Genomic DNA, 26571 nt, shown 5'->3' with positions numbered 1-26571 from the left:
GCTATTAGTAAAGAAGAAGCAATCAGGTTCTACTGCTAAAGTTTGTCATAAGTTTGGAGAATGAATGGCTCCTGATACTGGTATTCTAGGGCTCTGCTAGATGAGCTCTGGGATTTTTCCTTTTTTCTACTTCTCCTGTCTCTCCACTTTTTCCTCCTCTTCCCCCTTTTCCTCCTTTTCCTCCCCTCCCTCCTCCTCCTTTTATAATCTTTGGTTCTAAGAAAGCCTTAATGTTAAGTGTTACTATGTAAATGCCATGCATAATTTTATTCTTTTTGAGGCATATGATAAAGAGGAATTAACAGCAGTGAACTTGTTTAACCATAAGACAAACACATGAACTGACATGTTAAAGATAAACCCCCTTCAGAATATGAAAGATCCTCTGATCTTTACTTTTAACTGCTAATGAAGTTTCACTATAGTATATTATGTAATCAGGATAATTGAAAACATCTTCTTATCATCCCTTTTTTTCTGGTTTTAGTCCTCTCTGGATAAAAAACTCAACATATTCAAAACTGAGTGGAGGTACCAGGAATCTGATGATAAAAGTCAGATCAAAGTCAGCTGGGAAGAAGAGGCAGTGTCTGAACTACTAAGCTCTCTCAAAGACAATGTGCCCAAGGCCACCGGGGTCCTTTATGACTATGCCAACAAGTATCACCAGGAGTACACAGGACTCAATCTGAGAGATGCTTCTTTAAAATTGAGAAGAAGTCTGCAGAACAGTGCTGAGTGGGCCTATCAAAGCACCATGAGGCAGACTGATGAGGTGGATATGGGGCTCCAGAGGGTAGCCAGGGCCACCACTAGAACCTACCAGCAGTGGAAGGAAAAGGCCCAGGATCTGTACCGTGAACTGTTGGCTCAGGAGGGCCAAGCTGATTTCCAGGGACTCCAGAATAAGGTGTTTGAGAGATTAATGGGAGTTACTCAGGAATACAAAGACATAGTCAGTCATCAGGTTGACTCATTGATTGACTTCCTAAAGTTCACCAGATTCCAGCTCCCAGGAAAAGCCGGGACATATTCTAGAGATGAACTCTTCACTATGGTCATGAGGGAAGTAGGGCAGGTGCTGTCACAGGTATATTCAAAAATCCATAGTGGGTTAGAAATACTGTTTTCCTATTTCCAAGACCTGATGGAGAAATCTGAGCTAATCAAGGATGTAGAGATTAAATTTCCTTTTAATTCAGAGAGCTATAAACTAAGAGATGTTGTCTTGGAGTTTGGGAACCTGTTGAAATCTTTATCACAAAATATCCAGGATGCACTTAATAACCTTCAGTCTATCAAGACTACAGAGATGCTAAGTCATCTTCAGAGATATTTAGAAAGAGCTTTCCAAGAGATAGAAGAAGAAATTCAACACTTAAAGGGAAAGAAATTTACTTATCTCATTAATGATATTCAACACGTGATCAATAGAATCTTCAAAAAATATATTCCAACTGCTTTTACATTCCTGAAAATTAACTTTGACAAGTTTAATGAACTTGTCCAAAACCAACTCCAGGAAGCTTCTCAACAGTTACAACAGCTCCATCAGCTCATAAAGGATCTTCACAAAGAATACGTTGATCCAACTGTGGTCAGCTGGACATCAAGGTATTATGAACTTGAAGAAAAGATCATCAGCTTGATCAAGAACCTAGTGGATGTCCTTATGGACTTCCATTCCAAATACACTATCAGTACTGCTGGTTTGATTTCCGAACTCTCAAATCAAGTTGAGCAGTTTGTGCAGAAAGATATCCAGGAATACCTTAGCATCCTTACTGATGCAGATGGAAAAGGGAAAGAGAAGATTGCAGAGCTTTCTACCAGTGCTCAGGAAATAATTAAAAGCCAGGCCACTGCAATGAAGGAAATCATTTCTGATTACCACCAGCAGTTCAGATATAAACTACAGGATTTTTCAGACCAACTCTCTGATTACTATGAAAAATTCATTACTGAGTCCAAAAGATTGATTGACCTGTCCACTCAAACATACCACATGTTTCTGAGATATATCACTGAATTACTGAAAGAGCTACAATCGGCCACAGTCAATAACATGATCCCCTCCACAAAGGTTTCTCCAGGAGAATTTACTATCACCTTTTAATTTCTTATGCAATTCTCATTTATTCTTCCGTTCCTATTAAACTTTAATATAGTAGGGGAAAAACTCAAACTGTATGTATTAATATAACTATACAGTGAGCCAGCCTCGTGGCAAGCAGCTGACTATAAGCAGAAGCACACATGAACTGGGTCTGCACTGAAGCTGGCATCAGATCGCTAAAGGTCTCTGAACTCTGGGAAATAACATTTTTTGCAAGTTAAAGAAAATCAGTATCTGAGTTGTTTTACTAAACTTGGGGGAGGGAAAACAAATAAATGAATTCTTTATTGTGTATCATAGCACTCAATTTGGCTCAATCATATTGAAAGATAACAAATGTCTGGCATTTCAAAACCTGTCAAAGAATACATACTGAGTTTAGAGTAATAGAATAAAAGGGGAAGGGAGAATTTGAGGAGAGAAATATTTTGCCACCTAAAAAAATAAAAAGGTAACCAATATCAGGAATTGTATTTGCCAACTGAAAAGGAAAAACTATTTGCAAAAGCTTTCACATAATTTGATCCCAAGAAGCATCTCATTTGTCTTCATGTGCTGCACAGTCTTCTTCACCCACAGTCTGCTCTTTCCAGGCAAGGCTCTCTGCTAGGCTGAGATCAACCAACAGGCTTTTTATTTCACTTAGCCTGCCAGAAATTGAGAAAGGATGACTAGGAAGTCCTGGCCCCCAGGGCTTCATGATAATAGGGACCTCAGACGTCTCCCTGCAGCTTAGCCAGGATCCATTCAAGGCACAGAAAGTAAGTGTGGAAAAGGGGGCAGGGGGATATGTACTCCTAACATTTCTGGGATCAAGCATACATTTATGTTCTTGAATTTCCTCATTTCTCCACATTTAATATCTAACGATCCAAAGTATAATCAAAACCCAAGGATTTCTCCTGCCACATCCACTTATCTCAAGCTCTGTTTTTAAACACTGGCAACCCCCAGGCAGAGCATCCAAACTGAGATCTATTAAGGGAAAGCTACAAAGAACCTATGCAGGACAACCATCACTAATATCTTCAGGAAGGTTAGCTATACCTTTCCTTTCAACAGTGTTGAATAACAAAAGAAGGGTGTGACCTTTGGGGAGTAGGAAATTGGAGATTACTAGCCCCTCCAAATCCTATATGAGGTTTGTTTGGAAAAGATCCTTTACATCCAAAAACGCCTTCAACCTCCACCATATTTCATAAAGCTTTCACATTCCCTTCATGAAGCTCACTGTTAAAATACACAAGCATTACCTGTAAAAGAAAAACACATTAGCGTATTTCTGTCTTAACAGGATTCTTTGGAACTGAGGAGCCAGAAAGAGTCCTAAGGAGGTAGAATATATGGTAGTGATGAATCTTGTACTCAGGGAAAGTCTGTTGGATAATCAATCAATGGATGGCATTGATTCAATGGATGTCCACCTGATGTGTGGACAGGTAGATAGATGGATGGATGGATGGATGGATGAATGGACAGATAGTTGAGAGAATTGATGAGTGGGTAAATTAAGGCTCAGTTCCAAATGTGATAGCAGGAGGAAAATTAGGCCCAGGTCCCAGGGCATCACATGAGTGGTCCTAGGCATAGTCCTAGGAGAGTTTCCCTGATGAGCAAAAATGTACTGAGTAGCAAGAATGTACTAAGAGTTCAAACTGAAAGGTGGTTTTGACTTATGGCTTAAATTGGAGGGGAAGAAGGAATCCAAGGTATCTGGTATTCATGTAACAATATCTGTATCTAGGGCATGAGAGAAAGAAAAAACACAAATTCAAAATGACCATGTAATCGCACAATGCGACCTATTCAGTTCCCTGACTGGTATCCCTTTATGAGGTACTCCTGGGTGGCTTAGAATATCTTCTTTATGCCATCCATAAAGGTGGAATAAGAGATACTTGGGAGGGCTTGGACTTTGCTTGGTTTCTTCTTTGGTCTTCTACTACAAATCAGGATACACCTCTGGGTTCAATTACTGGCTACATTCCTTATTTGCTTATAGCTTTGTACAACTTATTTCCCCTCTGTGAGCCTATTTTCTTAACTACAAAGTAAGGCTAGTATTTATCCTACCTGTCTTTGAAAGGCTATTCATAAAAGTCAGCTGAAATAATAGATATGAAAGAGCTTTGCAATCTTTAATGCTGTACAGATAAGAAGTGCCATGATTATTAGGTGATAATGTAAATGCGTTTATGGCAAGGAGATAGAATAGAGGGAAGGAGACCTATCCGGTTCAATAAACATTCATTAAATGCTTCTATACGCTAAGCACAAAGGATCTAGAGAGGAGATAAAGGTCATTAAGATGCAGTTCCTAGATATCTGTCCATTTGTCAATCATAGGTGGAATGTGTTCTCTCCTGATGGGTATAAACAAAGCAACTACGAGGGTCTATAATAGGAAAGAATGAGAATCAAGAAGTTTTCATGGAGAATGTTGGAATGAATCTTGAAGATACATTGACAAGTGATAAGGGAGAGAGGGTATTCTACATGAATAAAAACATGAGGAAAAAAAGAATAGGTGGGTGTGTTTGAGAGACACTGGATCATCTAGTGGCCAGAGCACAGGAAAAGTAAGGGGAGGCGGGATTGGAAAGGCAAGATTGGCAGTATTGCAGAGAGCTCAAAAGCCAGAGTTAAAGGTGGTAACTTCTTTGCTGGACAAGGGCATCCAATGAGGGTTTTGGAGCAGGAAGGGTGATAGGAGTTGTGATTTAAGAAAACTGATGGGATAATTCACGCAAGATAAATTGTAATGGGATGAACACGGATATGAAGCTGTGCCAGGGTCCAAATGAAAGATGCTGAGTGCCTTAGTTACCCAAGTCATAGTTTCTAGGAATGGTGAGAAAGGATAGAATATGAGAAGCATCATGAAGTCCTAATTGATAGAACCAAGGGGCTCATTGTTTAGAACAGAAGGGATGGGTTCAAAAGCTATAAGAAAGGGAGCTGCCTTGGCAAATCTCTGGAACCAAGAGGGTACCAAGGGGTACAGGGGACACCAGAAGAAGAAGGAAGAAGAAAGAGTAAAGCACACTTGAGAGTTGTGAGATTTTGAAACTGCATGATCTGTAGGAGCCATGGGGCATCAATAGAAACAGGAGGAATGTGTTGGGAGCAGATTATTGGTGTAAGGCATGGACTCATAGACTATCACAGCTGGAAAGCAACTGTGGTAACTTTCAAGTTGCAGTGGTGTACCTAAGCAGAAATAACTAGCAGGATATTAAGCTGCAGATGTGGGCAAGAGAGACAATATTCAAAGGAATAGCAACAAAGGAGAATTTTAACTGAATATTGTATTAATTTTATGACCTTATAGGTATCTTTAGAAACTTAACAAGAAAACAGAATTTGTTTTTCTCATGCAATTAATTAGGTATTATCTTGAGACTGAACCAACATATACATCTAACTTTTTTTTTTTTTTTTTTCAGAAAGAGGATAATCTCTTTAATTACTTAAAGAAAAAAAATCCCAGGCTTGGGGTCCCCATTCCCACCCTATGTCTAGACGATAGTCCTGTCTTGAAGCTAAAGGAAGCCTGCTCCCCACCCCCTCTACCCGAGGAGGCCCCATGAGCGGGCAGTCTCTGATTCTCAATGATACATTGACTTTACTGCATTATTCAGGTGTTATTTTAATTACCAAAGGCTTTAAACTGCCTCTCTGTCTTTTTGGGAGTCTTCCCACTCCTGTAATTGGTGCTGTGGAAATTGGTGTCAATATTTACAATCTGACTCAGTAGTTTTCAAAGCTGCCATGATCCTTCTAGTTAAGAAGAAACAACAGCCAGGCAAGATGTCTCTTCAACCTGCATCTTTGACCTTGACAGAGCCTGCCTTGCAGGGAAGAGGAAACTGGGAATCCAGCAGCTGCTGCAGGATCCTCCCCCAACCTCCAGTCCCTCTGCCTGGGGGCAGCGCCCTGTCCAAGGCCTACCACCCAAGAATCCATCTTTCGTGTAAACCTCCCCAAGAAGGAGATGCAGTTCTACCCTTTAAAACCAAGAGACCAGTGGTCCTGCCAATTCTATTTTCTTTTTTTTTTTCATGAAATTATTGTCAAATTGGTTTCCATACAACACCCAGTGCTCATCCCAAAAGGTGCCCTCCTCAATACCCATCACCCACCCTGCCCTCCCTCCCACCCCCCATCAACCCTCAGTTTGTTCTCAGTTTTTAACAGTCTCTTATGCTTTGGCTCTCTCCCACTCTAACCTCTTTTTTTTTTTTTTTCCTTCCCCTCCCCCATGGGTTTCTGTTACGTTTCTCAGGATCCACATAAGGGTGAAACCATATGGTATCTGTCTTTCTCTGTATGGCTTATTTCACTTAGCATCACACTCTCCAGTTCCATCCACGTTGCTACAAAAGGCCACATTTCATTCTTTCTCATTGCCATGTAGTATTCCATTGTGTATATAAACCACAATTTCTTTATCCATTCATCAGTTGATGGACATTTAGGCTCTTTCCATAATTTGGCTATTGTTGAGAGTGCTGCTATAAACATTGGGGTACAAGTGCCCCTATGCATCAGTACTCCTGTATCCCTTGGGTAAATTCCTAGCAGTGCTATTGCTGGGTCATAGGGTAGGTCTATTTTTAATTTTCTGAGGAACCTCCACACTGCTTTCCAGAGCGGCTGCACCAATTTGCATTCCCACCAACAGTGCAAGAGGGTTCCCGTTTCTCCACATCCTCTCCAGCATCTATCGTCTCCTGATTTGTTCATTTTGGTCACTCTGACTGGAGTGAGGTGATATCTGAGTGTGGTTTTGATTTGTATTTCCCTGATGAGGAGCGACGTTGAACATCTTTTCATGTGCCTGTTAGCCATCCGGATGTCTTCTTTAGAGAAGTGTCTATTCATGTTTTCTGCCCATTTCTTCACTGGGTTATTTGTTTTTCGGGTGTGGAGTTTGGTGAGCTCTTTATAGATTTTGGATACTAGCCCTTTGTCCGATATGTCATTTTGCAAATATCTTTTCCCATTCCGTTGGTTGCCTTTTAGTTTTGTTGGTTGTTTCCTTTGCTGTGCAGAAGCTTTTTATCTTCATAAGGTCCCAGTAATTCACTTTTGCTTTTAATTCCCTTGCCTTTGGGGATGTGTCGAGTAAGAGATTGCTACGGCTGAGGTCAGAGAGGTCTTTTCCTGCTTTCTCCTCTAAGGTTTTGATGGTTTCCTGTCTCACATTCAGGTCCTTTATCCATTTTGAGTTTATTTTTGTGAATGGTGTGAGAAAGTGGTCTAGTTTCAATCTTCTGCATGTTGCTGTCCAGTTCTCCCAGCACCATTTGTTAAAGAGACTGTCTTTTTTCCATTGGATGTTCTTTCCTGCTTTGTCAAAGATGAGTTGGCCATACGTTGGTGGGTCTAGTTCTGGGGTTTCTATTCTATTCCATTGGTCTATGTGTCTGTTTTTGTGCCAATACCATGCTGTCTTGATGATGACAGCTTTGTAGTAGAGGCTAAAGTCTGGGATTGTGATGCCTCCTGCTTTGGTCTTCTTCTTCAAAATTACTTTGGCTATTCGGGGCCTTTTGTGGTTCCATATGAATTTTAGGATTGCTTGTTCTAGTTTCGAGAAGAATGCTGGTGCAATTTTGATTGGGATTGCATTGAATGTGTAGATAGCTTTGGGTAGTATTGACATTTTGACAATATTTATTCTTCCAATCCATGAACAGGGAATGTCTTTCCATTTCTTTAAATCTTCTTCAATTACCTTCATAAGCTTTCTATAGTTTTCAGCATACAGATCTTTTACATCTGTGGTTAGATTTACTCCTAGGTATTTTATGCTTCTTGGTGCAATTGTGAATGGGATCAGTTTCTCAATTTGTCTTTCTGTTGCTTCATTGTTAGTGTATAAGAATGCAACTGGGGGCGCCTGGGTGGCTCAGTCGGTTGGGCGGCCGACTTCAGCTCAGGTCATGATCTCGCAGTACGTGAGTTCGAGCCCTGCGTCGGGCTCTGTGCTGACAGCTCAGAGCCTGGAGCCTGTTTCAGATTCTGTGTCTCCCTCTCTCTGACCCTCCCCCATTCATGCTCTGTCTCTCTCTGTCTCAAAAATAAAATAAAAACGTTAAAAAAAATTAAAAAAAAAAAAGAATGCAACTGATTTCTGTACATTGATTTTGTATCCTGCAACTTTGCTGAATTCATGTATCAGTTCTAGCAGACTTTTGGTGGAGTCTATCAGATTTTCCATGTATAATATCATGTCATCTGCAAAAAGCGAAAGCTTGACTTCATCTTTGCCAATTTTGATGCCTTTGATTTCCTTTTGTTGTCTGATTGCTGATGCTAGAACTTCCAGCACTATGTTAAACAACAGTGGTGAGAGTGGGCATTCCTGTCGTGTTCCTGATCTCAGGGAAAAAGCTCTCAGTTTTTCCCCGTTGAGGATGATGTTAGCTGTGGGCTTTTCATAAATGGCTTTTATGATCTTTAAGTATGTTCTTTCTATCCCGACTTTCTCCAGGGTTTTTATTAAGAAAGGGTGCTGGATTTTGTCAAAGGCCTTTTCTGCATCGATTGACAGGATCATATGGTTCTTCTCTTTTTTTTTGTTAATGTGATGTATCACGTTGATTGATTTGCGAATGTTGAACCAGCCCTGAATCCCAGGAATGAATCCCACTTGATCATGGTGAATAATTCTTTTTATATGCTGTTGAATTCGATTTGCTAGTATCTTATTGAGAATTTTTGCATCCATATTCATCAGGGATATTGGCCTGTATTTCTCTTTTTTTACTGGGTCTCTGTCTGGTTTAGGAATCAAAGTAATACTGGCTTCATAGAATGAGTCTGGAAGTTTTCCTTCCCTTTCTATTTCTTGGAATAGCTTGAGAAGGATAGGTATTATCTCTGCTTTAAACGTCTGGTAGAACTCCCCTGGGAAGCCATCTGGTCCTGGACTCTTATTTGTTGGGAGATTTTTGATAACTGATTCAATTTCTTCGCTGGTTTTGGGTCTGTTCAAGCTTTCTATTTCCTCCTGATTGAGTTTTGGAAGAGTGTGGGTGTTTAGGAATTTGTCCATTTCTTCCAGGTTGTCCAATTTGTTGGCATATAATTTTTCATAGTATTCCCTGATAATTGTTTGTATCTCTGAGGGAATGGTTGTAATCATTCCATTTTCATTCATGATTTTATCTATTTGGGTCATCTCCCTTTTCTTTTTGAGAAGCCTGGCTAGAGGTTTGTCAATTTTGTTTATTTTTTCAAAAAACCAACTCTTTGATTTGGTTTCGTTGATCTGCTCTACAGATTTTTTAGATTCTATATTGTTTATTTCTGCTCTGATCTTTATTATTTCTCTTCTTCTGCTGGGTTTAGGCTGACTTTGCTGTTCTGCTTCTATTTCCTTTAGGTGTGCTGTTAGATTTTGTATTTGGGATTTTTCTTGTTTCTTGAGATAGGCCTGGATGGCAATGTATTTTCCTCTCAGGACTGCCTTCGCTGCGTCCCAAAGCGTTTGGATTGTTGTATTTTCATTTTCGTTTATTTCCATATATTTTTTAATTTCTTCTCTAATTGCCTGGTTGACCCACTCATTCGTTAGTAGGGTGTTCTTTAACTTCCATGCTTTTGGAGGTTTTCCAGACTTTTTCCTGTGGTTGATTTCAAGCTTCATAGCATTGTGGTCTGAAAGTATGCATGGTATAATTTCAATTCTTGTATACTTATGAAGGGCTGTTTTGTGACCCAGTATATGATCTATCTTGGAGAATGTTCCATGTGCACTCGAGAAGAAAGTATATTCTGTTGCTTTGGGATGCAGAGTTCTAAATATATCTGTCAAGTCCATCTGATCCAATGTATCATTCAGGGCCCTTGTTTCTTTATTGACCGTGTGTCTAGATGATCTATCCATTTCTGTAAGTGGGGTGTTAAAGTCCCCTGCAATTACCACATTCTTATCAATAAGGTTGCTTATGTTTATGAGTAATTGTTTTATATATTTGGGGGCTCCGGTATTCGGCGCGTAGATATTTATAATTGTTAGCTCTTCCTGATGGATAGACCCTGTAATTATTATATAATGCCCTTCTTCATCTCTTGTTACAGCCTTTAATTTAAAGTCTAGTTTGTCTGATATAAGTATGGCTACTCCAGTTTTCTTTTGGCTTCCAGTAGCATGATAAATAATTCTCCATCCCCTCACTCTCAATCTAAAGGTGTCCTCAGATCTAAAATGAGTCTCTTGTAGACAGCAAATAGATGGGTCTTGTTTTTTTATCCATTCTGATACCCTATGTCTTTTGGTTGGCGCATTTAATCCATTTACATTCAGTGTTATTATAGAAAGATACGGGTTTAGAGTCATTGTGATGTCTGTATGTTTTATGCTTGTAGTGATGTCTCTGGTAGTTTGTCTCACAGGATCCCCCTTAGGATCTCTTGTAGGGCTGGTTTAGTGGTGACAAATTCCTTCAGTTTTTGTTGTTTGGGAGAAACTTTCTCTCTCCTTCTATTCTAAATGACAGACTTGCTGGATAAAGGATTCTCGGCTGCATATTTTTTCTGTTTAGCACACTGAAGATATCGTGCCAAGCCTTTCTGGCCTGCCAAGTTTCAAAAGAGAGATCAGTCACGAGTCTTATAGGTCTCCCTTTATATGTGAGGGCACGTTTATCCCTTGCTGCTTTCAGAATTTTCTCTTTATCCTTGTATTTTGCCAGTTTCACTATGATATGTCATGCAGAAGAGTGATTCAAGTTATGTCTGAAGGGAGTTCTCTGTGCCTCTTGGATTTCAATGCCTTTTTCCTTCCCCAGATATGGGAAGTTCTCAGCTATAATTTCTTCAAGTACCCCTTCAGCCCCTTTCCCTCTCTCTTCCTCCTCTGGGATACCAATTATGCGTATATTATTTCTTTTTAGTGTATCACTTAGTTCTCTAATTTTCCCCTCATACTCCTGGATTTTTTTATCTCTCTTTCTCTCAGCTTCCTCTTTTTCCATAACTTTATCTTCTAGTTCACCTATTCTCTCCTCTGCCTCTTCAATCCGAGCCGTCGTCGTTTCCATTTTGTTTTGCATTTCGTTTAAAGCACTTTTCAGCTCCTCGTGACTGTTCCTTAGTCCCTTGATCTCTGTAGCAAGAGATTCTCTGCTGTCCTCTATACTGTTTTCAAGCCCAGCGATTAATTTTATGACTATTATTCTAAATTCACTTTCTGTTATATTATTTAAATCCTTTTTGATCAGCTCATTGGCTGTTGTTATTTCCTGGAGATTCTTCTGAGGGGAATTCTTCCGTTTGGTCATTTTGGATAGTCCCTGGAGTGGTGAGGACCTGCAGGGCACTTCCCCTGTGCTGTGGTGTATAACTGGAGTTGGTGGGCGGGGCCGCAGTCCGACCTGATGTCTGCCCCAGCCCACCGCTGGGGCCACAGGCAGACTGGTGTGTGCCTTCTCTTCCCCTCTCCTAGGGGCGGGATTCACTGTGGAGTGGCGTGGCCCGTCTGGGCTACTTGCACACTGCCAGGCTTGTGGTGCTGGGGATCTGGCGTATTAGCTGGGGTGGGTAGGCAAGGTGCACGGGGGCAGGAGGGGCAGGCTTAGCTCGCTTCTACTTAGGTGATCCACTTCAGGAGGGGCCCTGTGGCAGCGGGAGGGAGTCAGATCCGCTGCCGGAGGGTTTGGCTCCGCAGAAGCACAGAGTTGGGTGTTTGTGCCGAGCGAGCAAGTTCCCTGGCAGGAACTGGTTCCCTTTGGGATTTTGGCTGGGGGATGGGCGGGGGAGATGGCGCTGGCGAGCGCCTTTGTTCCCCGCCAAGCTGAGCTCTGCCTTCCGGGGGCTCAGCAACTCTCCCTCCCTTTGTCCCCCAGCCTTCCCGCTTTCCGAGCAGAGCTGTTAACTTATGACCTCCCAGACGCTAAGTCGCGCTTGCTGTCGAACACAGTCCGTCCGGCCCCTCCGCTTTTGCCAGCCAGACTCGGGGGCTCTGCTTGGCCGGCGAGCCGCCCCTCCGCCCCGGCTCCCTCCCGCCAATCCGTGGAGCGCGCACTGCCTCGCCGCCCTTCCTACCCTCTTCCGTGGGCCTCTAGTCTGCGCTTGACTCCGGAGACTCCGTTCTGCTAATCCTCTGGCGGTTTTTTGGGTTATTTAGGCAGGTGTAGGTGGAATCTAAGTGATCAGCAGGACGCACGGTGAGCCCAGCGTCCTCCTACGCCGCCATCTTCCCTCTGGCCTAACTTTTTTCTTAAGAAGTAATTTAAATTTATTGTGAGAAGAAAAAAAAGAATGGAATATTTTTTATGAAATACAGTCTTTTGTCAAATTGGTTTCCATAAAACACCCAGTGCTCATCCCAACAGGTGCTCTCCTCAATGTCCATCACCCACTTTCCCCTCTGCCCCACCCCATCAACCCTCAGTTTGTTCTCAATATTTAGGAGTCTCTTATAGTTTGCCCCTCTCCCTCTCTGTAACTTTTTCCCCCTTCCCCTCCCCCATGGTCTTCTGTTAAGTTTCTCAGGATCCACATACGAGTGAAAACATATGGTATCTGCCTTTCTCTGTCTGACTTATTTCACTTAGCATAATACCCTCCAGTTCCATCCACATTACTGCAAATGGCCAGATTTCATTCTTCTCATTGCCAAGTAGTATTCCATTGTCTATAATAAACTACATCTTCTTTATCCATTCATCAGTTGGTGGGCATTTAGGCACATGAACCCCAATGTTTATAACAACGCTTTCAACAATAGCCAAATTATGGAAGAATGAAATATTTTACTGCAATTTTTTAATTGTGGTGAAATATATGTAACATGAAAGTTGCCATTTTAACCATTTTTAAGTGTACACTCAGTAGCATTAATTACATTCACAATGTTGCACAGCTATCACTATTTCCAAAACTTTTTCATCATCCCAAATAGAAACCCTGTACTTATGGAGTAATAATCTTTGAAAAACATACTATGAAGATGCCTGGGTGGCTCAGTTGGTAAAGCATCCAACTCTTGATTTGAGCTCAGGTCATGATCTCACACTCCTCAAATTGATCCTTGGGTCAGGCTCCACACTAGGTGTGGAGTGTGCTTAAGATTTTCTCTCTCTCCCTCTGCCTCTGCCCCTCCCCCCTTAGAGCATACATGAGAGCATTCTTTCTCCTTCTCTCAAAAAACAACCAAAAATGCTATCAGATGATGTGGAAAATCCTACTATAAACATAGATATTCTTTCTGTAAAACCAACCTTTCAAACCAAAGGAGAAATGAAATAATGGAGCCCAGCCTGGGGCCCTGGAACTTTGGAAGCATGATCAAGCTGTGTGCTTTAGTTTGACTCCCAGTATCTGCTTGGAGTAGTCATGCTGTCCCCACAATATTGTAATTAATGGGTTAACTGGGAGTGGGCCCCACCAGATGCATTTAAAGCTAACTCCATTTTTTTTTTTTTTGCTTTTCACTTGAAGGCTGGTTAGTTGAAGAGCCCAATGGCCCTTTATCAGTGAGCTGAGCAAAGCCCCCTTGACTTCTTATTCTAGGTCCCCTTCCTGGCCCTAATTGATGACTTAGTCCCCATTAAGTCAGAGAAGGGACCAAGCTGGCCCTCAAATAGAGCCTGCAATATGGGAACCAGAGTGGACAAACAGATGTTCCCTCTAAAAATGTCTAATAACCAGAGATAAACGTGCAGAAACAGACCCTGCCTCTTAGCTCATCTCTCTGTCTTGCTGTTTCACATTAAGAGGTCAGCTACAACTCCCTTCATAGCACTCCATTTGTTGGTGGGTTGGTTCGGGGGTCACCAACAAAAAAACATTCCAATTCCTCATAAAAGTTGGTAGGGTAGATACACATGTTTCTGTGAGGAGAGGGCTCTGCCCTTCTCCTCCTATACAAACTGGCTCGTACCTTCTTTAGGTCTGAGCAGTGCTTCAGGTCAGTGATACCAGGGACACTAACGCACTAAGATCTGACCTTTGCGTCAATTTTACACCCTCAACTAGCACCACTGAGGCCCAGTTTCAGGTGAGAGGAACAACTCAGGCCTTGGAGGTGGCCTGGTCCATGACCTGTAGATTCATGTCCTCACCCTTGTTTTTAAGCTATGGCTAGGGCTGTGGCTATGCAGCATGCACTAAGCTGCACTAAGAAGAGGTATTTAGAGTTTAGACTCTAAACTAGAGAGTAGCCTAAAGGAAGGGTAATCAGCAAACCACCCAACTTCACCAACTCCCCCTGGCTCCCCAAGTGAACTCCACTGCTTCTCTGCTTTTCCATCAAGTGGGATCCACTCAGGCTGACATGTATGTCCCTCTAGAGCAGTGGGGAGGCCAGAACAGCTCCAGGAGCCATTTATAGTGGGGCTGTGCTGGTTGGCCGGGCCCTGTGGTCATTAGAACATTTCTGGAATTACATGATGTACTAGATGATCATAGAAACAACAGCAAGAATAGGGTAAAGTGTTGCCTATAGCTCTACTCAGCTGAATCAGGGAATCCTGGGGCAGCCTGTATTTCCCTCTTTTCACACAAAGCCTAAGCACTGGAGCCAAATTCAGGCTTTACCATTCATGAGTTCTGCAACCTCAAGAAAGTTACTTGGTTTTTCTAGTTTCATCTTTAAAATGGAAGAACAGGTTGAGCTATTCAGAGCAGTAGTAGAAAGTGGTTTCCTCTCATTCAGAGGGATGTAATGGAGATTAAATGAGATAATGTATATCAAGTGCCTGGCAGAGAGTGGATAAATTAATAGTGTCCTATTGGCAGAAGTAAAAATGAATGATGTGTAGTTATAATTATACACAACTATTTAAAAGGATTTTGCAGATATAATATGGAATGAAAGGTAAGTCTCAGGAGATTAAACACAGCACAATACCCCTTTAATAAAGTTAAAATCAACTAAAACCACATAATTTATTTTCTAGGATTATAGTTTTAAAGAAAGTGAATAATAGGGGCACCTGAGTGACTCAGTTAAGCGTTTGACTCTTGATTTCAGCTGAGCTGAATCATGATCTCACAGTTTGTGGGATCGAGCCCCGCACTTGGGCTCTGTGATGACAGCATGAAGCCTGCTTGGGATCCTCTCTCTCCCTCTCTCACTGACCCTATCCTTCTCATTCATGCACTCTCTTTCTCTCTCTCAAAATAAATAAACATTAAAAACAGAAGAAAGTGAATGATAAACTCAAATTCAGGATAGGTTATACCTGGTGGAGAGGGGCAGGGGAAAGGAAACATATATTAGAGTCCTCCAGGAAAAATGGAACCAACAGGATATGAGAAATTTACTATGGGAACATAGTAAATGGAGAACAAGCAGTCCCAGGATCTGTCATCTGCAAGCTGGAAAACCAGGGAAGCTGGTGATGGCCAAGTGTGAAGGCCTGAGGATCCTGGGACTGGATTCTCATCTCCTTGTATTGCTGTTTCTTTTATGCATACTGGGAAAATCCTTCAGGGCCCAGTAAACAATGTCTCTAAACAATGTCTCTTAGCCTTCAAAGGCTGTTCCAATCATCTCTAAAGCACACCCGGGCCATGTACTTGCATTGCTTTCTTATTTCTTGCTGCCCCATGTTGTTGCCCCAGACCAAACCCTGAAATCAACCAGACCATTTGCAATGGGCTTCCGCTAAGGCCTTGTCAGTTTTTGTTTAAGTTTTACCTTACTGGCTGGGGAGATGATGGGCCCAGCCCTTCTTGGGGGTCCACCGAGTGTGCTGAAGCAATCATTCCCTTCTATGAAGTCCTGTGAAATTACTCACTCAGCACTGGCATGCACTGTTTGTAGAGTGACTAACCATCTCGCTGAAGTGACACTGAAGGCTTTTCTGTGAGAAATAAGGGAGATGATTCATTTTCAGAAATATCAAATAAAAGCTGTTCTAATTAGCAATAGGTTTACAACCTATTGGAAATAGGTACGAACCCTCCCCATTCCCCACAATGGAGTCCCAAACCCTTAGACATTTCTCTTCCCGGTTCTTCCCCTCTCCGTTCCGAGGCTGATTTTCTTGGGCTTTGCAATGAGCATGCGCCAAAGAACAAAGGGAGGAGGGAGTGAAAGTCTCTGTGTTGCCTCAGGGAATGTACTTCTGTTCCAGTCAGACCACTTTTTTTGCCTTACATGGGCATAGGGGACCTCTGGGTAAGGCTGTAACCTCTGTAGTACTCAGCCAATGAGGAACCAGGGGCGGGACTTGCATGCTTGGAGACAGGCTGCCTGATGAAACTGCCCCAGGTGTGCCTGTCTGACACCCACTTTTGCAAGAATGTTGATTAAAGCCTCCTTTCAGTGTGTTATGAGTCTCTGGGTCCCTCCTTTGATAGGGTCGATTGGGCTTATTTCTAACATTTTCCTCTCACAAAAGCGTTTGGATGGTGGGAGGAAGGAGTTAGAATCCATGAGTCCTTCAAAGAGAGACTATCCACGTCCTCCAAGGAGGCTGAGCTGCCAGTGGCTGCTCAGGGTGGTGGTGAGGCAAAACTGCCCTGTTGTTTCCTCTACAACTGCTCCCAGCCCTGGAACTGCCCCTGTCCCCCCAAGAACTGGCCTCCTGCCTCCTGACCACCCCTCCATGTCCTGGGAAGCCCCAGTGGAAATCTAGTCTCCCAGTTCTCCATCCAGCCAGTGGGGCAGTTGGCGGTTTCTGGGGAGACCTCTACTCAGAAGTTCCTCCATGGTTGTCAGGAGGCCTGGCTCCTGCTCCATCTCTGTTGCTGACCTAACTGCTTCTGTGAACTGGAGGCACTGCCCTTAGGGTCCTCCCCATACTGACAAACTGTGGCCTGAATATGACCGCAGTGTGTCCTATTTTAAGCAAATCCTATATACACAGAATGCAAGCCTAAAACTTACTCTGCAACCAAGTGTTGGCAGCCTGGATGTGCCCAACTTACCCAGCCTTCAAGATCTTCCTCTTTGACATCTGAATAAACCAGTTGGGCCCCATTTCACATGCTTTCCTAAGGTTTCTTAACACATGGCTGTCCTGTGAGCCATGTGCTTCTGTCTAGGTCTCTCACTCTCTCTGTCCACCCCTTTAACTTTCCCCAAGTCCTCAAACCCTGTCTATCCTACCTAGCAGAGGAAGACTCTTGTCACTGTGGAAAGAGAAATAATTCAACTCTTCTGTGGTTATATCTAGGAAGGGGGTGGGGTGTCATGTTTTATAACCAACAGGCCCATTGACCTATTTTCACTTAAGAAAAAAACAAGCAGTTTTCTTACTAGGAAACATTTTTCCTTCCTTTTAGGCCAGCAGGTTCCAAGTGCATGCAGCCAGCTTTAAAATAATTTTTTTTCACTCTTCACAAATAAAACAAGGCAATGACTCATCCTACCATGTTTTTTAAAGAATCTTCTTATCAAAAACTCTGCACACAATTTTCCTGGGACAAAGTGGATTGGTAAAGGCAGGCCCCCGTGTACTTGCTTCCTCCTAAGAGGTCACGATGAGAACCCTGCTCAGGGGAAATTAGTAAAGTCTTTGGTTTTGCTGTAAGAGTTGGGTCCTGGGGATTCAAGTTCCTGGTAGAACATTCTCTGCCTATTCCTTTTCTGTGCCTAAAGGAAGAAAACAGATGGGAGATGGTAGAGGATAGAATTTGCAGGCAATTTTCTGCTGCAAAAAAAAAAAAAAGTCACCTAGGTTGTAAGCTGATTTCTGAGCCAGTTACAGCCTTGCCTCAGTTTACATACACATTTACTAGGTTAAATAAGATTTGGGTATTCACTTTGATAAATCAAAGTGTATTTGAAATTTACAATATATGAGAACCTGGTGGGTAATGCTCTTGGAAAGCAGTTTCCTCTTCTCCAGTGAACCACTGTACCTAAAATGAATCTTCGTTGCCAATTTCACGTTTTTTATGGAGTGTGCTTCACCCATAGTCATGTTGGTACCAAGCCAAGTCCTACTGAGGCTACTGGAATCCTGTATGTGGTAAACCCACCTTGTAGCAAGAAGGATTTGGTTCTATTGTTACAGAAATACTTCCAGTCCGGGAAATAACCAATCAAGGGCAATCAAGCAAGTTGCTTGGTGTGCATACATTGAACATTTTCCTCACAGAGGCCAAGACTGACAGAGGAGCAGGAGATGCTTACTGTCACCTCATCATCACGGACACATACATGAGAGCAAGTTTTCCTTGGAGAGTCAGTCACTGATTCAGGCTCCACTCTCGCCTCCAGCGAAGGCTCCTCCCGCCCCCGTGGCTATGCATCATGCTTTGCCACCTGCCTCCGGCGGTTCTTACTCCTTGCCCTGTGCCTGAAACACCCTCCCTGACCCACTGTGGAAATAGTCAAGGTTTTCTCAAGGAAGCCTTCTAAGACCAGACAGCTCTGGCTTTGATCACCTGTCTGCCCACAACGGAGGCCCACTCCACCTGACACGAGCTGGGATGCCACCACACTTCAAGCAGCCCCAGCCTGGGTCACTCTGGTCTTCAGGCCCTCTCCTCAGAGTGGGGATGAGGTTCCTCTGTCCACTTTGGGGACAGATTTTGGTTGTGCTCCCCCAAGGGAAGCCATGATGGCATTCCCCAGCCCTGGATGTGGCCATGCTTCTAGCCAGGCAGCAATTCCATTGTGGTAGAAAGGGCAAGTCACATCAAAAGGAGCCTGGACCTTGAGAATCAGGAGGACCAGGTTCTCATTCCAGCTCTGACCCAAGGCTAAGAAGTCACATAACCTCCAAGACTCCCGTTCTTCATCTTATAAAAATATCCCTCTCACAGAAGCACAGGAGCATCTGGTGAGGGCTGACAGCACTGCACACGCAGGCTTGCACACTGCCTGGCACGTGACAGATGCTCAGTAAAGGTGCGTCAAATGGAAAAAGGATCCTCAGGAGTCCATACTTTCCCAGATCAGTGACCCTTCCCCTTGTGGGCTCTGACTTCAGGAACGAGCCTGGCTCACATGCTGGTCCAGCTCAGGCCAACTCCCTGCACTATCTTGATTCTTGCAGAAACTTTCTCTTGTCGGGCAGAACACACGCTTCCTGTCAGCTTTTATTTCTGTGAGGGCTTGCTGACGAGAAGGGCATTCTGTTCTTGGAATTTCTTGTTAAAATATTTCATTTAATTAAGTTTTTACAACCAGCTCTGCTTTGTGTCTGTCAGAAGGTAGGGGCCAGGGCGGCCCTCTCCTCAGCTCTCTGGGAGGCCAGGTCACAGAGACTCTGGGGAGAGCCAAGCCCAGGCCTGGGGGCTGTGTCCCTAGGTCTCCAGGCATTCCTATGCAGCTACAGGAGCTGGGATCATCAAAGGGTACATCTCCATAGCAGGCCCCACCGGAGACCTAAGTGGAAATCTCTCTCAGCCCAAGAACTGCGCTATGTCTGTACCATAAGCACAATCCAGAGAAAATATGCTATGGATAATCTTAGCCACCTCTTAGCACCCCCCAAAACTCCCGTCAAGACCCACACCTTGTCCCCTTCCTTCTCAGGGCCCTCCTTGGCCCATTCTTCTGGTCTGTTGAAGCCTCTTCAGGCCTTCCTCCCTTGGGAGCCCTACCCAAGTCCCTTGGTTATAACTGATTTTCTTCTCCAGCCACACACTGCATGGAGATGGTATCTCCCAGGCCAACCTGGTGATTCACCCACCCTTGGTCCCCTACCATTGCATACGCCCGGGCCACAGTCAGAGCACCCCTCCTTCCTCCCCAGGCCCCAGCTGGGGACCTTGCTGTGGAGGCCTCAGGAGGTGAACTCAGCTGAGCATGTCCTTCCTTCTCTCCACAGAGCCCAGCTGCCACCAGACAGGAATTTGTGGTCAGGGATGTGGCAGAAGATGCTGTTCTCCTTCACTGGTGTTTTGAAAGGTTACAGACCATGTGCGCCTAACAGGCAGAACATGAGGTCACTTAGAACAGAGGGAGAGAAGGGGACCCAGGGGGGCTGGTGGGTTTGTACGGAGTATTCTCAGCAGGGATGTGGCTGCACCCAACATTCGGCATGGAGCCTTGGTAAATGTTTTTTACAAGAGAAAAACCAGTGCTTCCCCATTAGTCAGTCTCCAGTATTCCACGGCAGAGCTCCCCACACCCCCTCTCCGTCCCCCTAACCACCCCCACCCCCGCCAGTGCTACTGGAAATCTACTGCTCCCAGCCCTGGTCCTAGCCTACGACCGACCCGTGACCCATGCCGTGGGGGCATGGGAGGTGGGCTGCTTCTGGGCCCTTCCCAGCCCACTACCAGGCTAAGGCTGTGCCCTGGCCTGTCACAGGGTGGCACTGGAGGCCGAGGTTCTGCCTCCATGGGCTCCTTCCCCCTAGCCGTCCGTCTCCTGACCTGGCCCATACCTGGCCTAAGGAAACCACCGTGGCCCCTCCATAATTCCAGGCTCCTTGTGGGTTGCTAAGAGCCTGGCTGCCACCTGTCAGGAATTTGCGGTCAGGGATGTGGCAGAATGCGCTCTTTTCCCACACTCATATTTTAAAAGGTTACAGACCATGTGTGCGTAACAGGCAGAACATTAGGTCACTTGTCTCACTTAGAACAATAATCCGTTTTGCTAGGGGTCAGGTTGACACAAAGAATCTGTCCAGACCAGGTCTCTGGATGGGACTTAGCCCTCCCCTCAAACTAATGAAATTTTCAACTCGTGGGTACTTGAGTTAATAAAGTGTGCCACACATCTGCTCCGGCCACTGGCAGAAGAAAGCCCTGGGGTTCAATTTTGAGATCACTGACATAATGTTTGAGTGGCCTCCCGCCGGCACCCGGTGGGACACCAAATTAAGGAAAGCCGCACAATGAATGTGTGAGAAAAAACATTAGTGTATAAACACAGAGGCCAAGGCTCCCCAAGGGGAGGGTGAGCAAGGGGAGGCCTTGGAATTACAGAGAGAGGGTCAGTGGGGGCTACCGCTGGGATTTCACGCCAATGGCCCGCAGGTAATGAGTTATTTTAAAGGAAATTGGCACCAACATGATCTTAGGTCAAAAAGATGAAAAAAAGTAAAAAGAGCAATATTTTCTATGGCTGTTGAATTAAGTGCTGAAGTATAATGTGAGCGATTCTAAACAAAATAAAAACCTGGAGGTGAGAATATAAAACAGCCCCAGGAGAGGTTACGATTCAGGCCCAGGGACCCCTGAGAATCTAGCCACTCCCGCCCCCTGTCACCACCCTGGCTGGGGCAGGACCGTCAGGTTGGATTCAGGTCTGCTCTCGGCCAGAGAGAAGGGGATCCATTGCCCACTGGGACGGGAATGCCTCACTGGCTTTTCCAGCTGCCCACAGACAGAAAATCAAACTGAAAATCCCTTAGGATATGTGCTTCCTGATGGTGCCCCTCCCCCAGGACTCACAGACTCTGAAGAGGAAGAGGACAGAGGGCACCCCGAATTTTCTGTGGTCTTTCCTTAGGGAGAAGGGAGGGGCCTTCTTATTTTCATGGCCTAGCTCCCAGGAAATGCCATGTGCTTGCTCTGAGGTCAATGCAGGTCAGCGCTGAGACTTCCTGCTGACACTTCCCTGCATCTCCCCCATCCCACGTGGTGGGAGGGGGTGGGCGGGAAGGGGGCTGAGGGCTCCCTAAGGCCTAGGCTGCAGGTGGGGTCCTGAAGGACGATGCAGCATCACCAGGGCGGGCCAGTGTCCCTGCCTAGACACAAATCCAGAGGCTCTGCAGTCTCAGGAGAGCCTTGCCTAGGACAAGGTGAAGGCCACACCGAAGCCCTCCAGGCTTGTCCAGCCTGCTGCTCCAGGTGCTCTGCCGGGCACTAAGGTCCCAGCGGGGAGCCAGCTGGTTACTTGTCTTTAGCTTGCCTACCATGTGCTTTGGGGCCCTGTCCCATGGGGTACACAGAGAGGCCAGGGTGAACTGAGCACAGGAGATGAAGAAATAAATCTACCCTGGGGGGTGATGTTCAGCCCTCCTGACACATGAGGAAAAGGGCTCAGCAAATGTGGCCCCCAGGGCTTTGCCAACAGGACCCCCTCCCCCCCCTTTCCCAGTGACATGCCACATCTTGTCTTTCCTCTTCCTCTGGGAAGTCTTCTCTGACCCCAGACCCCCAACCTGCAAGGCCCTTCCAGTCCTCTGAACCATCAGCCCTCTCCTCTCCTGGCTGTGTGGCCAGCCTGGCTTTCACACATCTGGTCCCCCCTGTAGCCTGTGACTGGGTCCCAGGTCCTTGGCAGAGGCGGGGGGTGGGGCAGCAAAACCTTGTAGATCAACTTTGGGTCAGAATTGGTCCCAACTACAAACCTTCAAGAATGCTAGGAGCCTACCCACCAAAGGAAAGCCATGGCCCCTCTCTCAGTGAGAATTTAGCAAGTGAGAGGAGAGAGGCTGGGCGAGGTACAGCCGGTCCCCATGAGGGGCCACATCATGATTAATGATGCTCCCCAGAGGCTCTCTGAGCAACTGCACATGGCCGCCGTGGAATGCAGAGCAAGTGCCTTTCCGCGCAGCCCAGCCACACCGTGGAGCTCCAGGGCTTTCCTCTCTGCTGGGAGAAATGTCCACGCTTACAATTTCCCAGCATTCAGCCCAGATCTCCCCCAGGGGAAAGAAGAAGCTTTGTCCTTCAGTCCCAGCTTCTAACAGAGGACACAGGAAAAAAAACAGACTCCAGGGTCCAGCCACCCAGATCTCATTCCAGCTCCCTCCTGAGCCAGGGATGTGGCCTTTTGAGGTCACTGTATCTCCATTCCTCATATGTAACATGGGGATGATAATAGCACCTACTTCAGAGAGTCCGTGTGAACATGATAGATATCACTGTGTGTCAGTTGCTCAGAGTAGTGTCTGACACAATGAAATGTTGTATAAGTACGTGCTATTTTTATTATCCGATTATCTGATTTCAGAAACTTGCTACTCCTTGAGAACCATCTGAACATCTCATGGGACAGCAGCCCTTACCTACCTCGTCAATCGCCAAAAGTAGCAATAAGTTTCTGTAACGTTCAGGACCCAAGATATGGGGAGGCCTGGCCTCCCCTTAGTTTTTTCCTCTGCCACTAATTTAAAGGCAGCATCTACTCAGGCCTCATAATGAGTGGAGGTTTTGCAGGTGATGGGGTCAGTGTAGCCCTGCACAAGCCAGCCAAGCCACTGCTGCATCCAGCAGGGAAGTAGCCCAGTGACACCCTCCTCCTTTGTCTCCTCTTCACAAAGTCACTAGGAGCCTGGGTTGCAGGGATGAACAATGGGAGCAGACATCCACACATTTATTTTATATAACGAAAGGTGTGTGTGGCACCACCGTCTTGCAAGGTCCAAGGGGCAGCGTCAAAGTGAAGAAGGCCTTCCCAGCTAGAGGCCCACTAGCCTGATGCCTCAGCTGGTTCCTCAGGCTGCTACCCCCAGGGTGGCCTGAGGCCAGTCACACGTACCACTTCTGCAGACCACAACACTCCCATCTGTACAATGAAATGGTTGAACCAGATGATTTCTAAAGGCCTTTGGGTTCTGACGACTACAGAGGGGTCCCTCCTGTTACCACAACCACCATCATCATCATCATCATCAGGAATTCATCTCTAATTACTTACTTTGTGCAAAATGGTGTTAATAGTGTTAGAACAAACCCATAGTAACATATTGTGGTTTCTATGTGGACTATAGGTGGGGAAACTGAGATTCAGAAAGACTGAATAGCTTCACTTTCACAAGCTATAAACAGCAAAGTGCGCTTAAAATCCAGGTCTACATGGTCTCCCAAACCATATCTGGTGACATATACGATGTCATTTTCATAATAACAATGATGACACCAGTGGTATTAACAACTTCTATGTGCCAGGCACACTGTGTTGACGTTATCTCGTTTTGTCTTTACACCAACCTTACGTAAAGGTAGGTATGTATGGTCGTCCCAGTTTTCCAGGGGCATTAAGTAACTTGTCTAGAGCCAACAGTGTCTAACATGGAAATCTGATTCTGTCATTCCCTTTAATGTCCAGAACATATTTCCTTAATTACTCACCCAACTTTATTTTTGGTGTCAGCAGAACTGGTGTTCTTCCCATTAGCACAAAGAAAACTATACTGGTTATTAAAATATTGAAATACACCTGAACCAGTTGGTACATGGCCACTGGCCCAAGCTCCCCATTTGTTCCCCGCTCTGTCCCAGTCCTTGCAGCCCCTTCTAAAGGGATCCATGGGCCTCGCCTGAACTCTAGTCATGCTGTGTTACTGACAGTGTCCCTTCTGATTGGCCAGTGCCCACATCAGGCTGGGTGTCACCCCTTGGTGACAGTAACCTATGTACATGCACAGGCAGGTGGGCACATTTCTTACACTGACACCTGGCCCAATGCATTGTGCACAGGGGACATGGAAACTCAGAAATGCCTATGTTAAATTAATTAAACACAGAAGTCATCACATGGAGGTGGTTGTGATGATGCTTTAGCAGCTGACATATGCAAACCACAACCAGCCTGCGAATGCCTCAAGCTTAAGATATCAAAACCTAAGGACAACCAATCACAAGCAATGAGACTTTCCCAAACAAGGCAACTACTTCAGCTATAGCCAATCAAATAATTTCCTTACTTTGCTTCCAGGTCTTCTCTATAAAAGTCTCGGGACTAGTTCTGTCAGCGGCATGTTCACAAGCACTTCTGGTTTGGCACTGCCCAATTTGAATTGATTTTGCTCACATAAACCCTCAAAATGTTTAATATGCCTCAGTTTATCTTTTAACAGCAGGCCTCTGCCAGGTGTCTATGTACAGACACCAGGCACATGCACATGTACACACACAGATACACACATCTGCAGGAATGCACACACACACACACACACACACACACATCTGCAGGAATGCACACATACACTTCTGCAGGAATGCACACATACACACACACATACACACACGAACAGATGCACCACCATACATACCCCGGTTCATCCTTCTTGGTGCCTACCTGTAGCTACCAGAGATACCCTTTCCAGGCTTACTGCCAGCCTTTGCGTCTGGAATTCTCTTTCCTGCTCCATGTTGCCTTCTTTGAAATCCAGGGTAGTGCAACTTGATCTGTGGAGGCAGAGAGGGGCTCAGTGACAATGGTCAGATGACTGCTCTGACCCTTTGAGAAGGAGGGCCAAGAGCAAGTGTTTTTTCAGCCTGGCCTACAGCTCTTAGCACACACCAGTGCTCCGCTTGATAGACATAACCTCATTTACAAGAGAAGTAGCCTGGTCACAGGCAGGCAGGTGCTATTGCCAGCAGGCTTCAAGGTTCTGGTAAGTCTACACATTCAGCTTCTTGCCACAAAGAGAACGAGGAGGCTTTGGTTTCACCGGCTCCAGGTGAGCCCCAGCTTGGCATCAGCTTTGGTGAGGGTCCAGGGCATTCCCCACTTGGCCTGATGCTCTGCATGGGGTGCTCAGAGACACCCAGGGAGGATGGCCTTCCTGTAATAGTGATAGAAATCCCCACGAATGCATCACAGCACTTTCCTCTCAAATGAGCTCCTGTATAGGTAAGCCCACACTTCTTGACCTGAGCACAAATTGGAGGCTCCCTCAGCTCCCTGCCCCCCACTCCAGCCAGAGCCAACATGGTGCTGAGACAGGCCTAGGAGTGGAGAAGGGCTGTACTCGTTCATCCAGCAAACACTTAGTGAACACCTTCTATGTGCCAGCTGCTCTTTTAGAAGAGAACAGAACACACAAGTCTCTTGATTCTGTCTGGAGTAGCTCTGCCTACAAGGCTTTCCCCTTATTCCCAAGTAACACAGTGACATTTTGGTTATTGGCCTCTGTGACTTCTACTGGGGCTGCAAACTTCCTTTCTATTCTGCAAGGTATTTGAGTCTTAGAACCTCTCATATCCCTTCTGACTTAAATTTGTTTACCAGGATACCTTCCAGAGACATCTAATGTCTCATGGCCAGGATAACAACTGAGCCTTCAAGGAAAGGCCTGCAGTGTCTGAGCATGGTGGGCACAGCAGCAACTGTGGTCTCTGCTGGACAAAGTGCTCCCTCCCAGCACGGGTTCCAGGCTTGAGTTTCTCCAGGGAGTGTCTCACTTCAGTAAGATGCCCTGACACAAAAATCACACAACCTGAAGAACTTTATCCAAAGTTTGGCTCAGGGTCCTCTCTCATGGGGAAGTGCTCTTTTAGCGGCCCATGTGCTGTCTCTGTTTCATTCTGTATGAGTGGCCCCTGAGAACTTCAGAGGTGACCCTGATGAAGGCACAGGCCCTGACTGCCAAGACCAACAGGGCTGTTTGGGGAGCCTTCCAGGCGAATTTCTATTCTCCAGTTGTTCACTAGAGGTGCCACCCCTGGACCAAGCCACTCCCAATGGGGCCCACCCACCTGCCTGTAGCCTGAAAGAGCCCTGTGCCCTCCCTGTGTGCCACTGTCATGTCCCATGGCATCCTCACACGCAGGGCAGGAGCAGGCACAGAGTAATGGCCTCATAAACCTACTGATTGTATTTGTCTCCAGCAGAATCAGCTCACCAAAGGCAA

General features: G+C 45.3%; 2 protein-coding genes across 13 annotated transcripts in view; one reads left to right on the top strand and one right to left on the bottom strand.

Moving 5' to 3' along the window:
• The window catches only part of APOB (apolipoprotein B), a 39180-nt gene extending 36772 nt beyond the window's left edge, over positions 1-2408 (top strand). Inside the window, exon 29 of the mRNA XM_060649559.3 lies at positions 488-2408. Coding sequence (XP_060505542.1) covers positions 488-2116 — 1629 coding nt within the window. The 3' untranslated portion in view covers positions 2117-2408. The remainder of the gene's footprint in view (positions 1-487) is intronic.
• Positions 1-26571, bottom strand: part of LOC132689692 (uncharacterized) — a 157388-nt gene that overhangs the window by 13362 nt on the left and 117455 nt on the right. For 10 of the 12 annotated variants that reach the window (XM_081795163.1, XM_081795164.1, XM_081795165.1 and 7 more), the window contains one exon: positions 25014-25123. In XM_081795163.1, coding sequence (XP_081651289.1) covers positions 25014-25123 — 110 coding nt within the window. Of the gene's footprint in view, positions 1-15773; positions 15940-15959; positions 17676-25013; positions 25124-26571 lie in introns of those variants that run through there. The other 2 variants (XR_014137391.1, XM_081795173.1) reach the window with 2 other exon arrangements.

Source organism: Panthera onca, chromosome A3 (genome assembly GCF_046562875.1).
Source record: "Panthera onca isolate mPanOnc1 chromosome A3, mPanOnc1 haplotype 2, whole genome shotgun sequence".
Classification (NCBI taxonomy): Eukaryota; Metazoa; Chordata; class Mammalia; order Carnivora; family Felidae; genus Panthera; species Panthera onca.
Note: the sequence above shows the minus strand (reverse complement) of the source record. Positions and strands in the feature narration are given on the sequence as shown.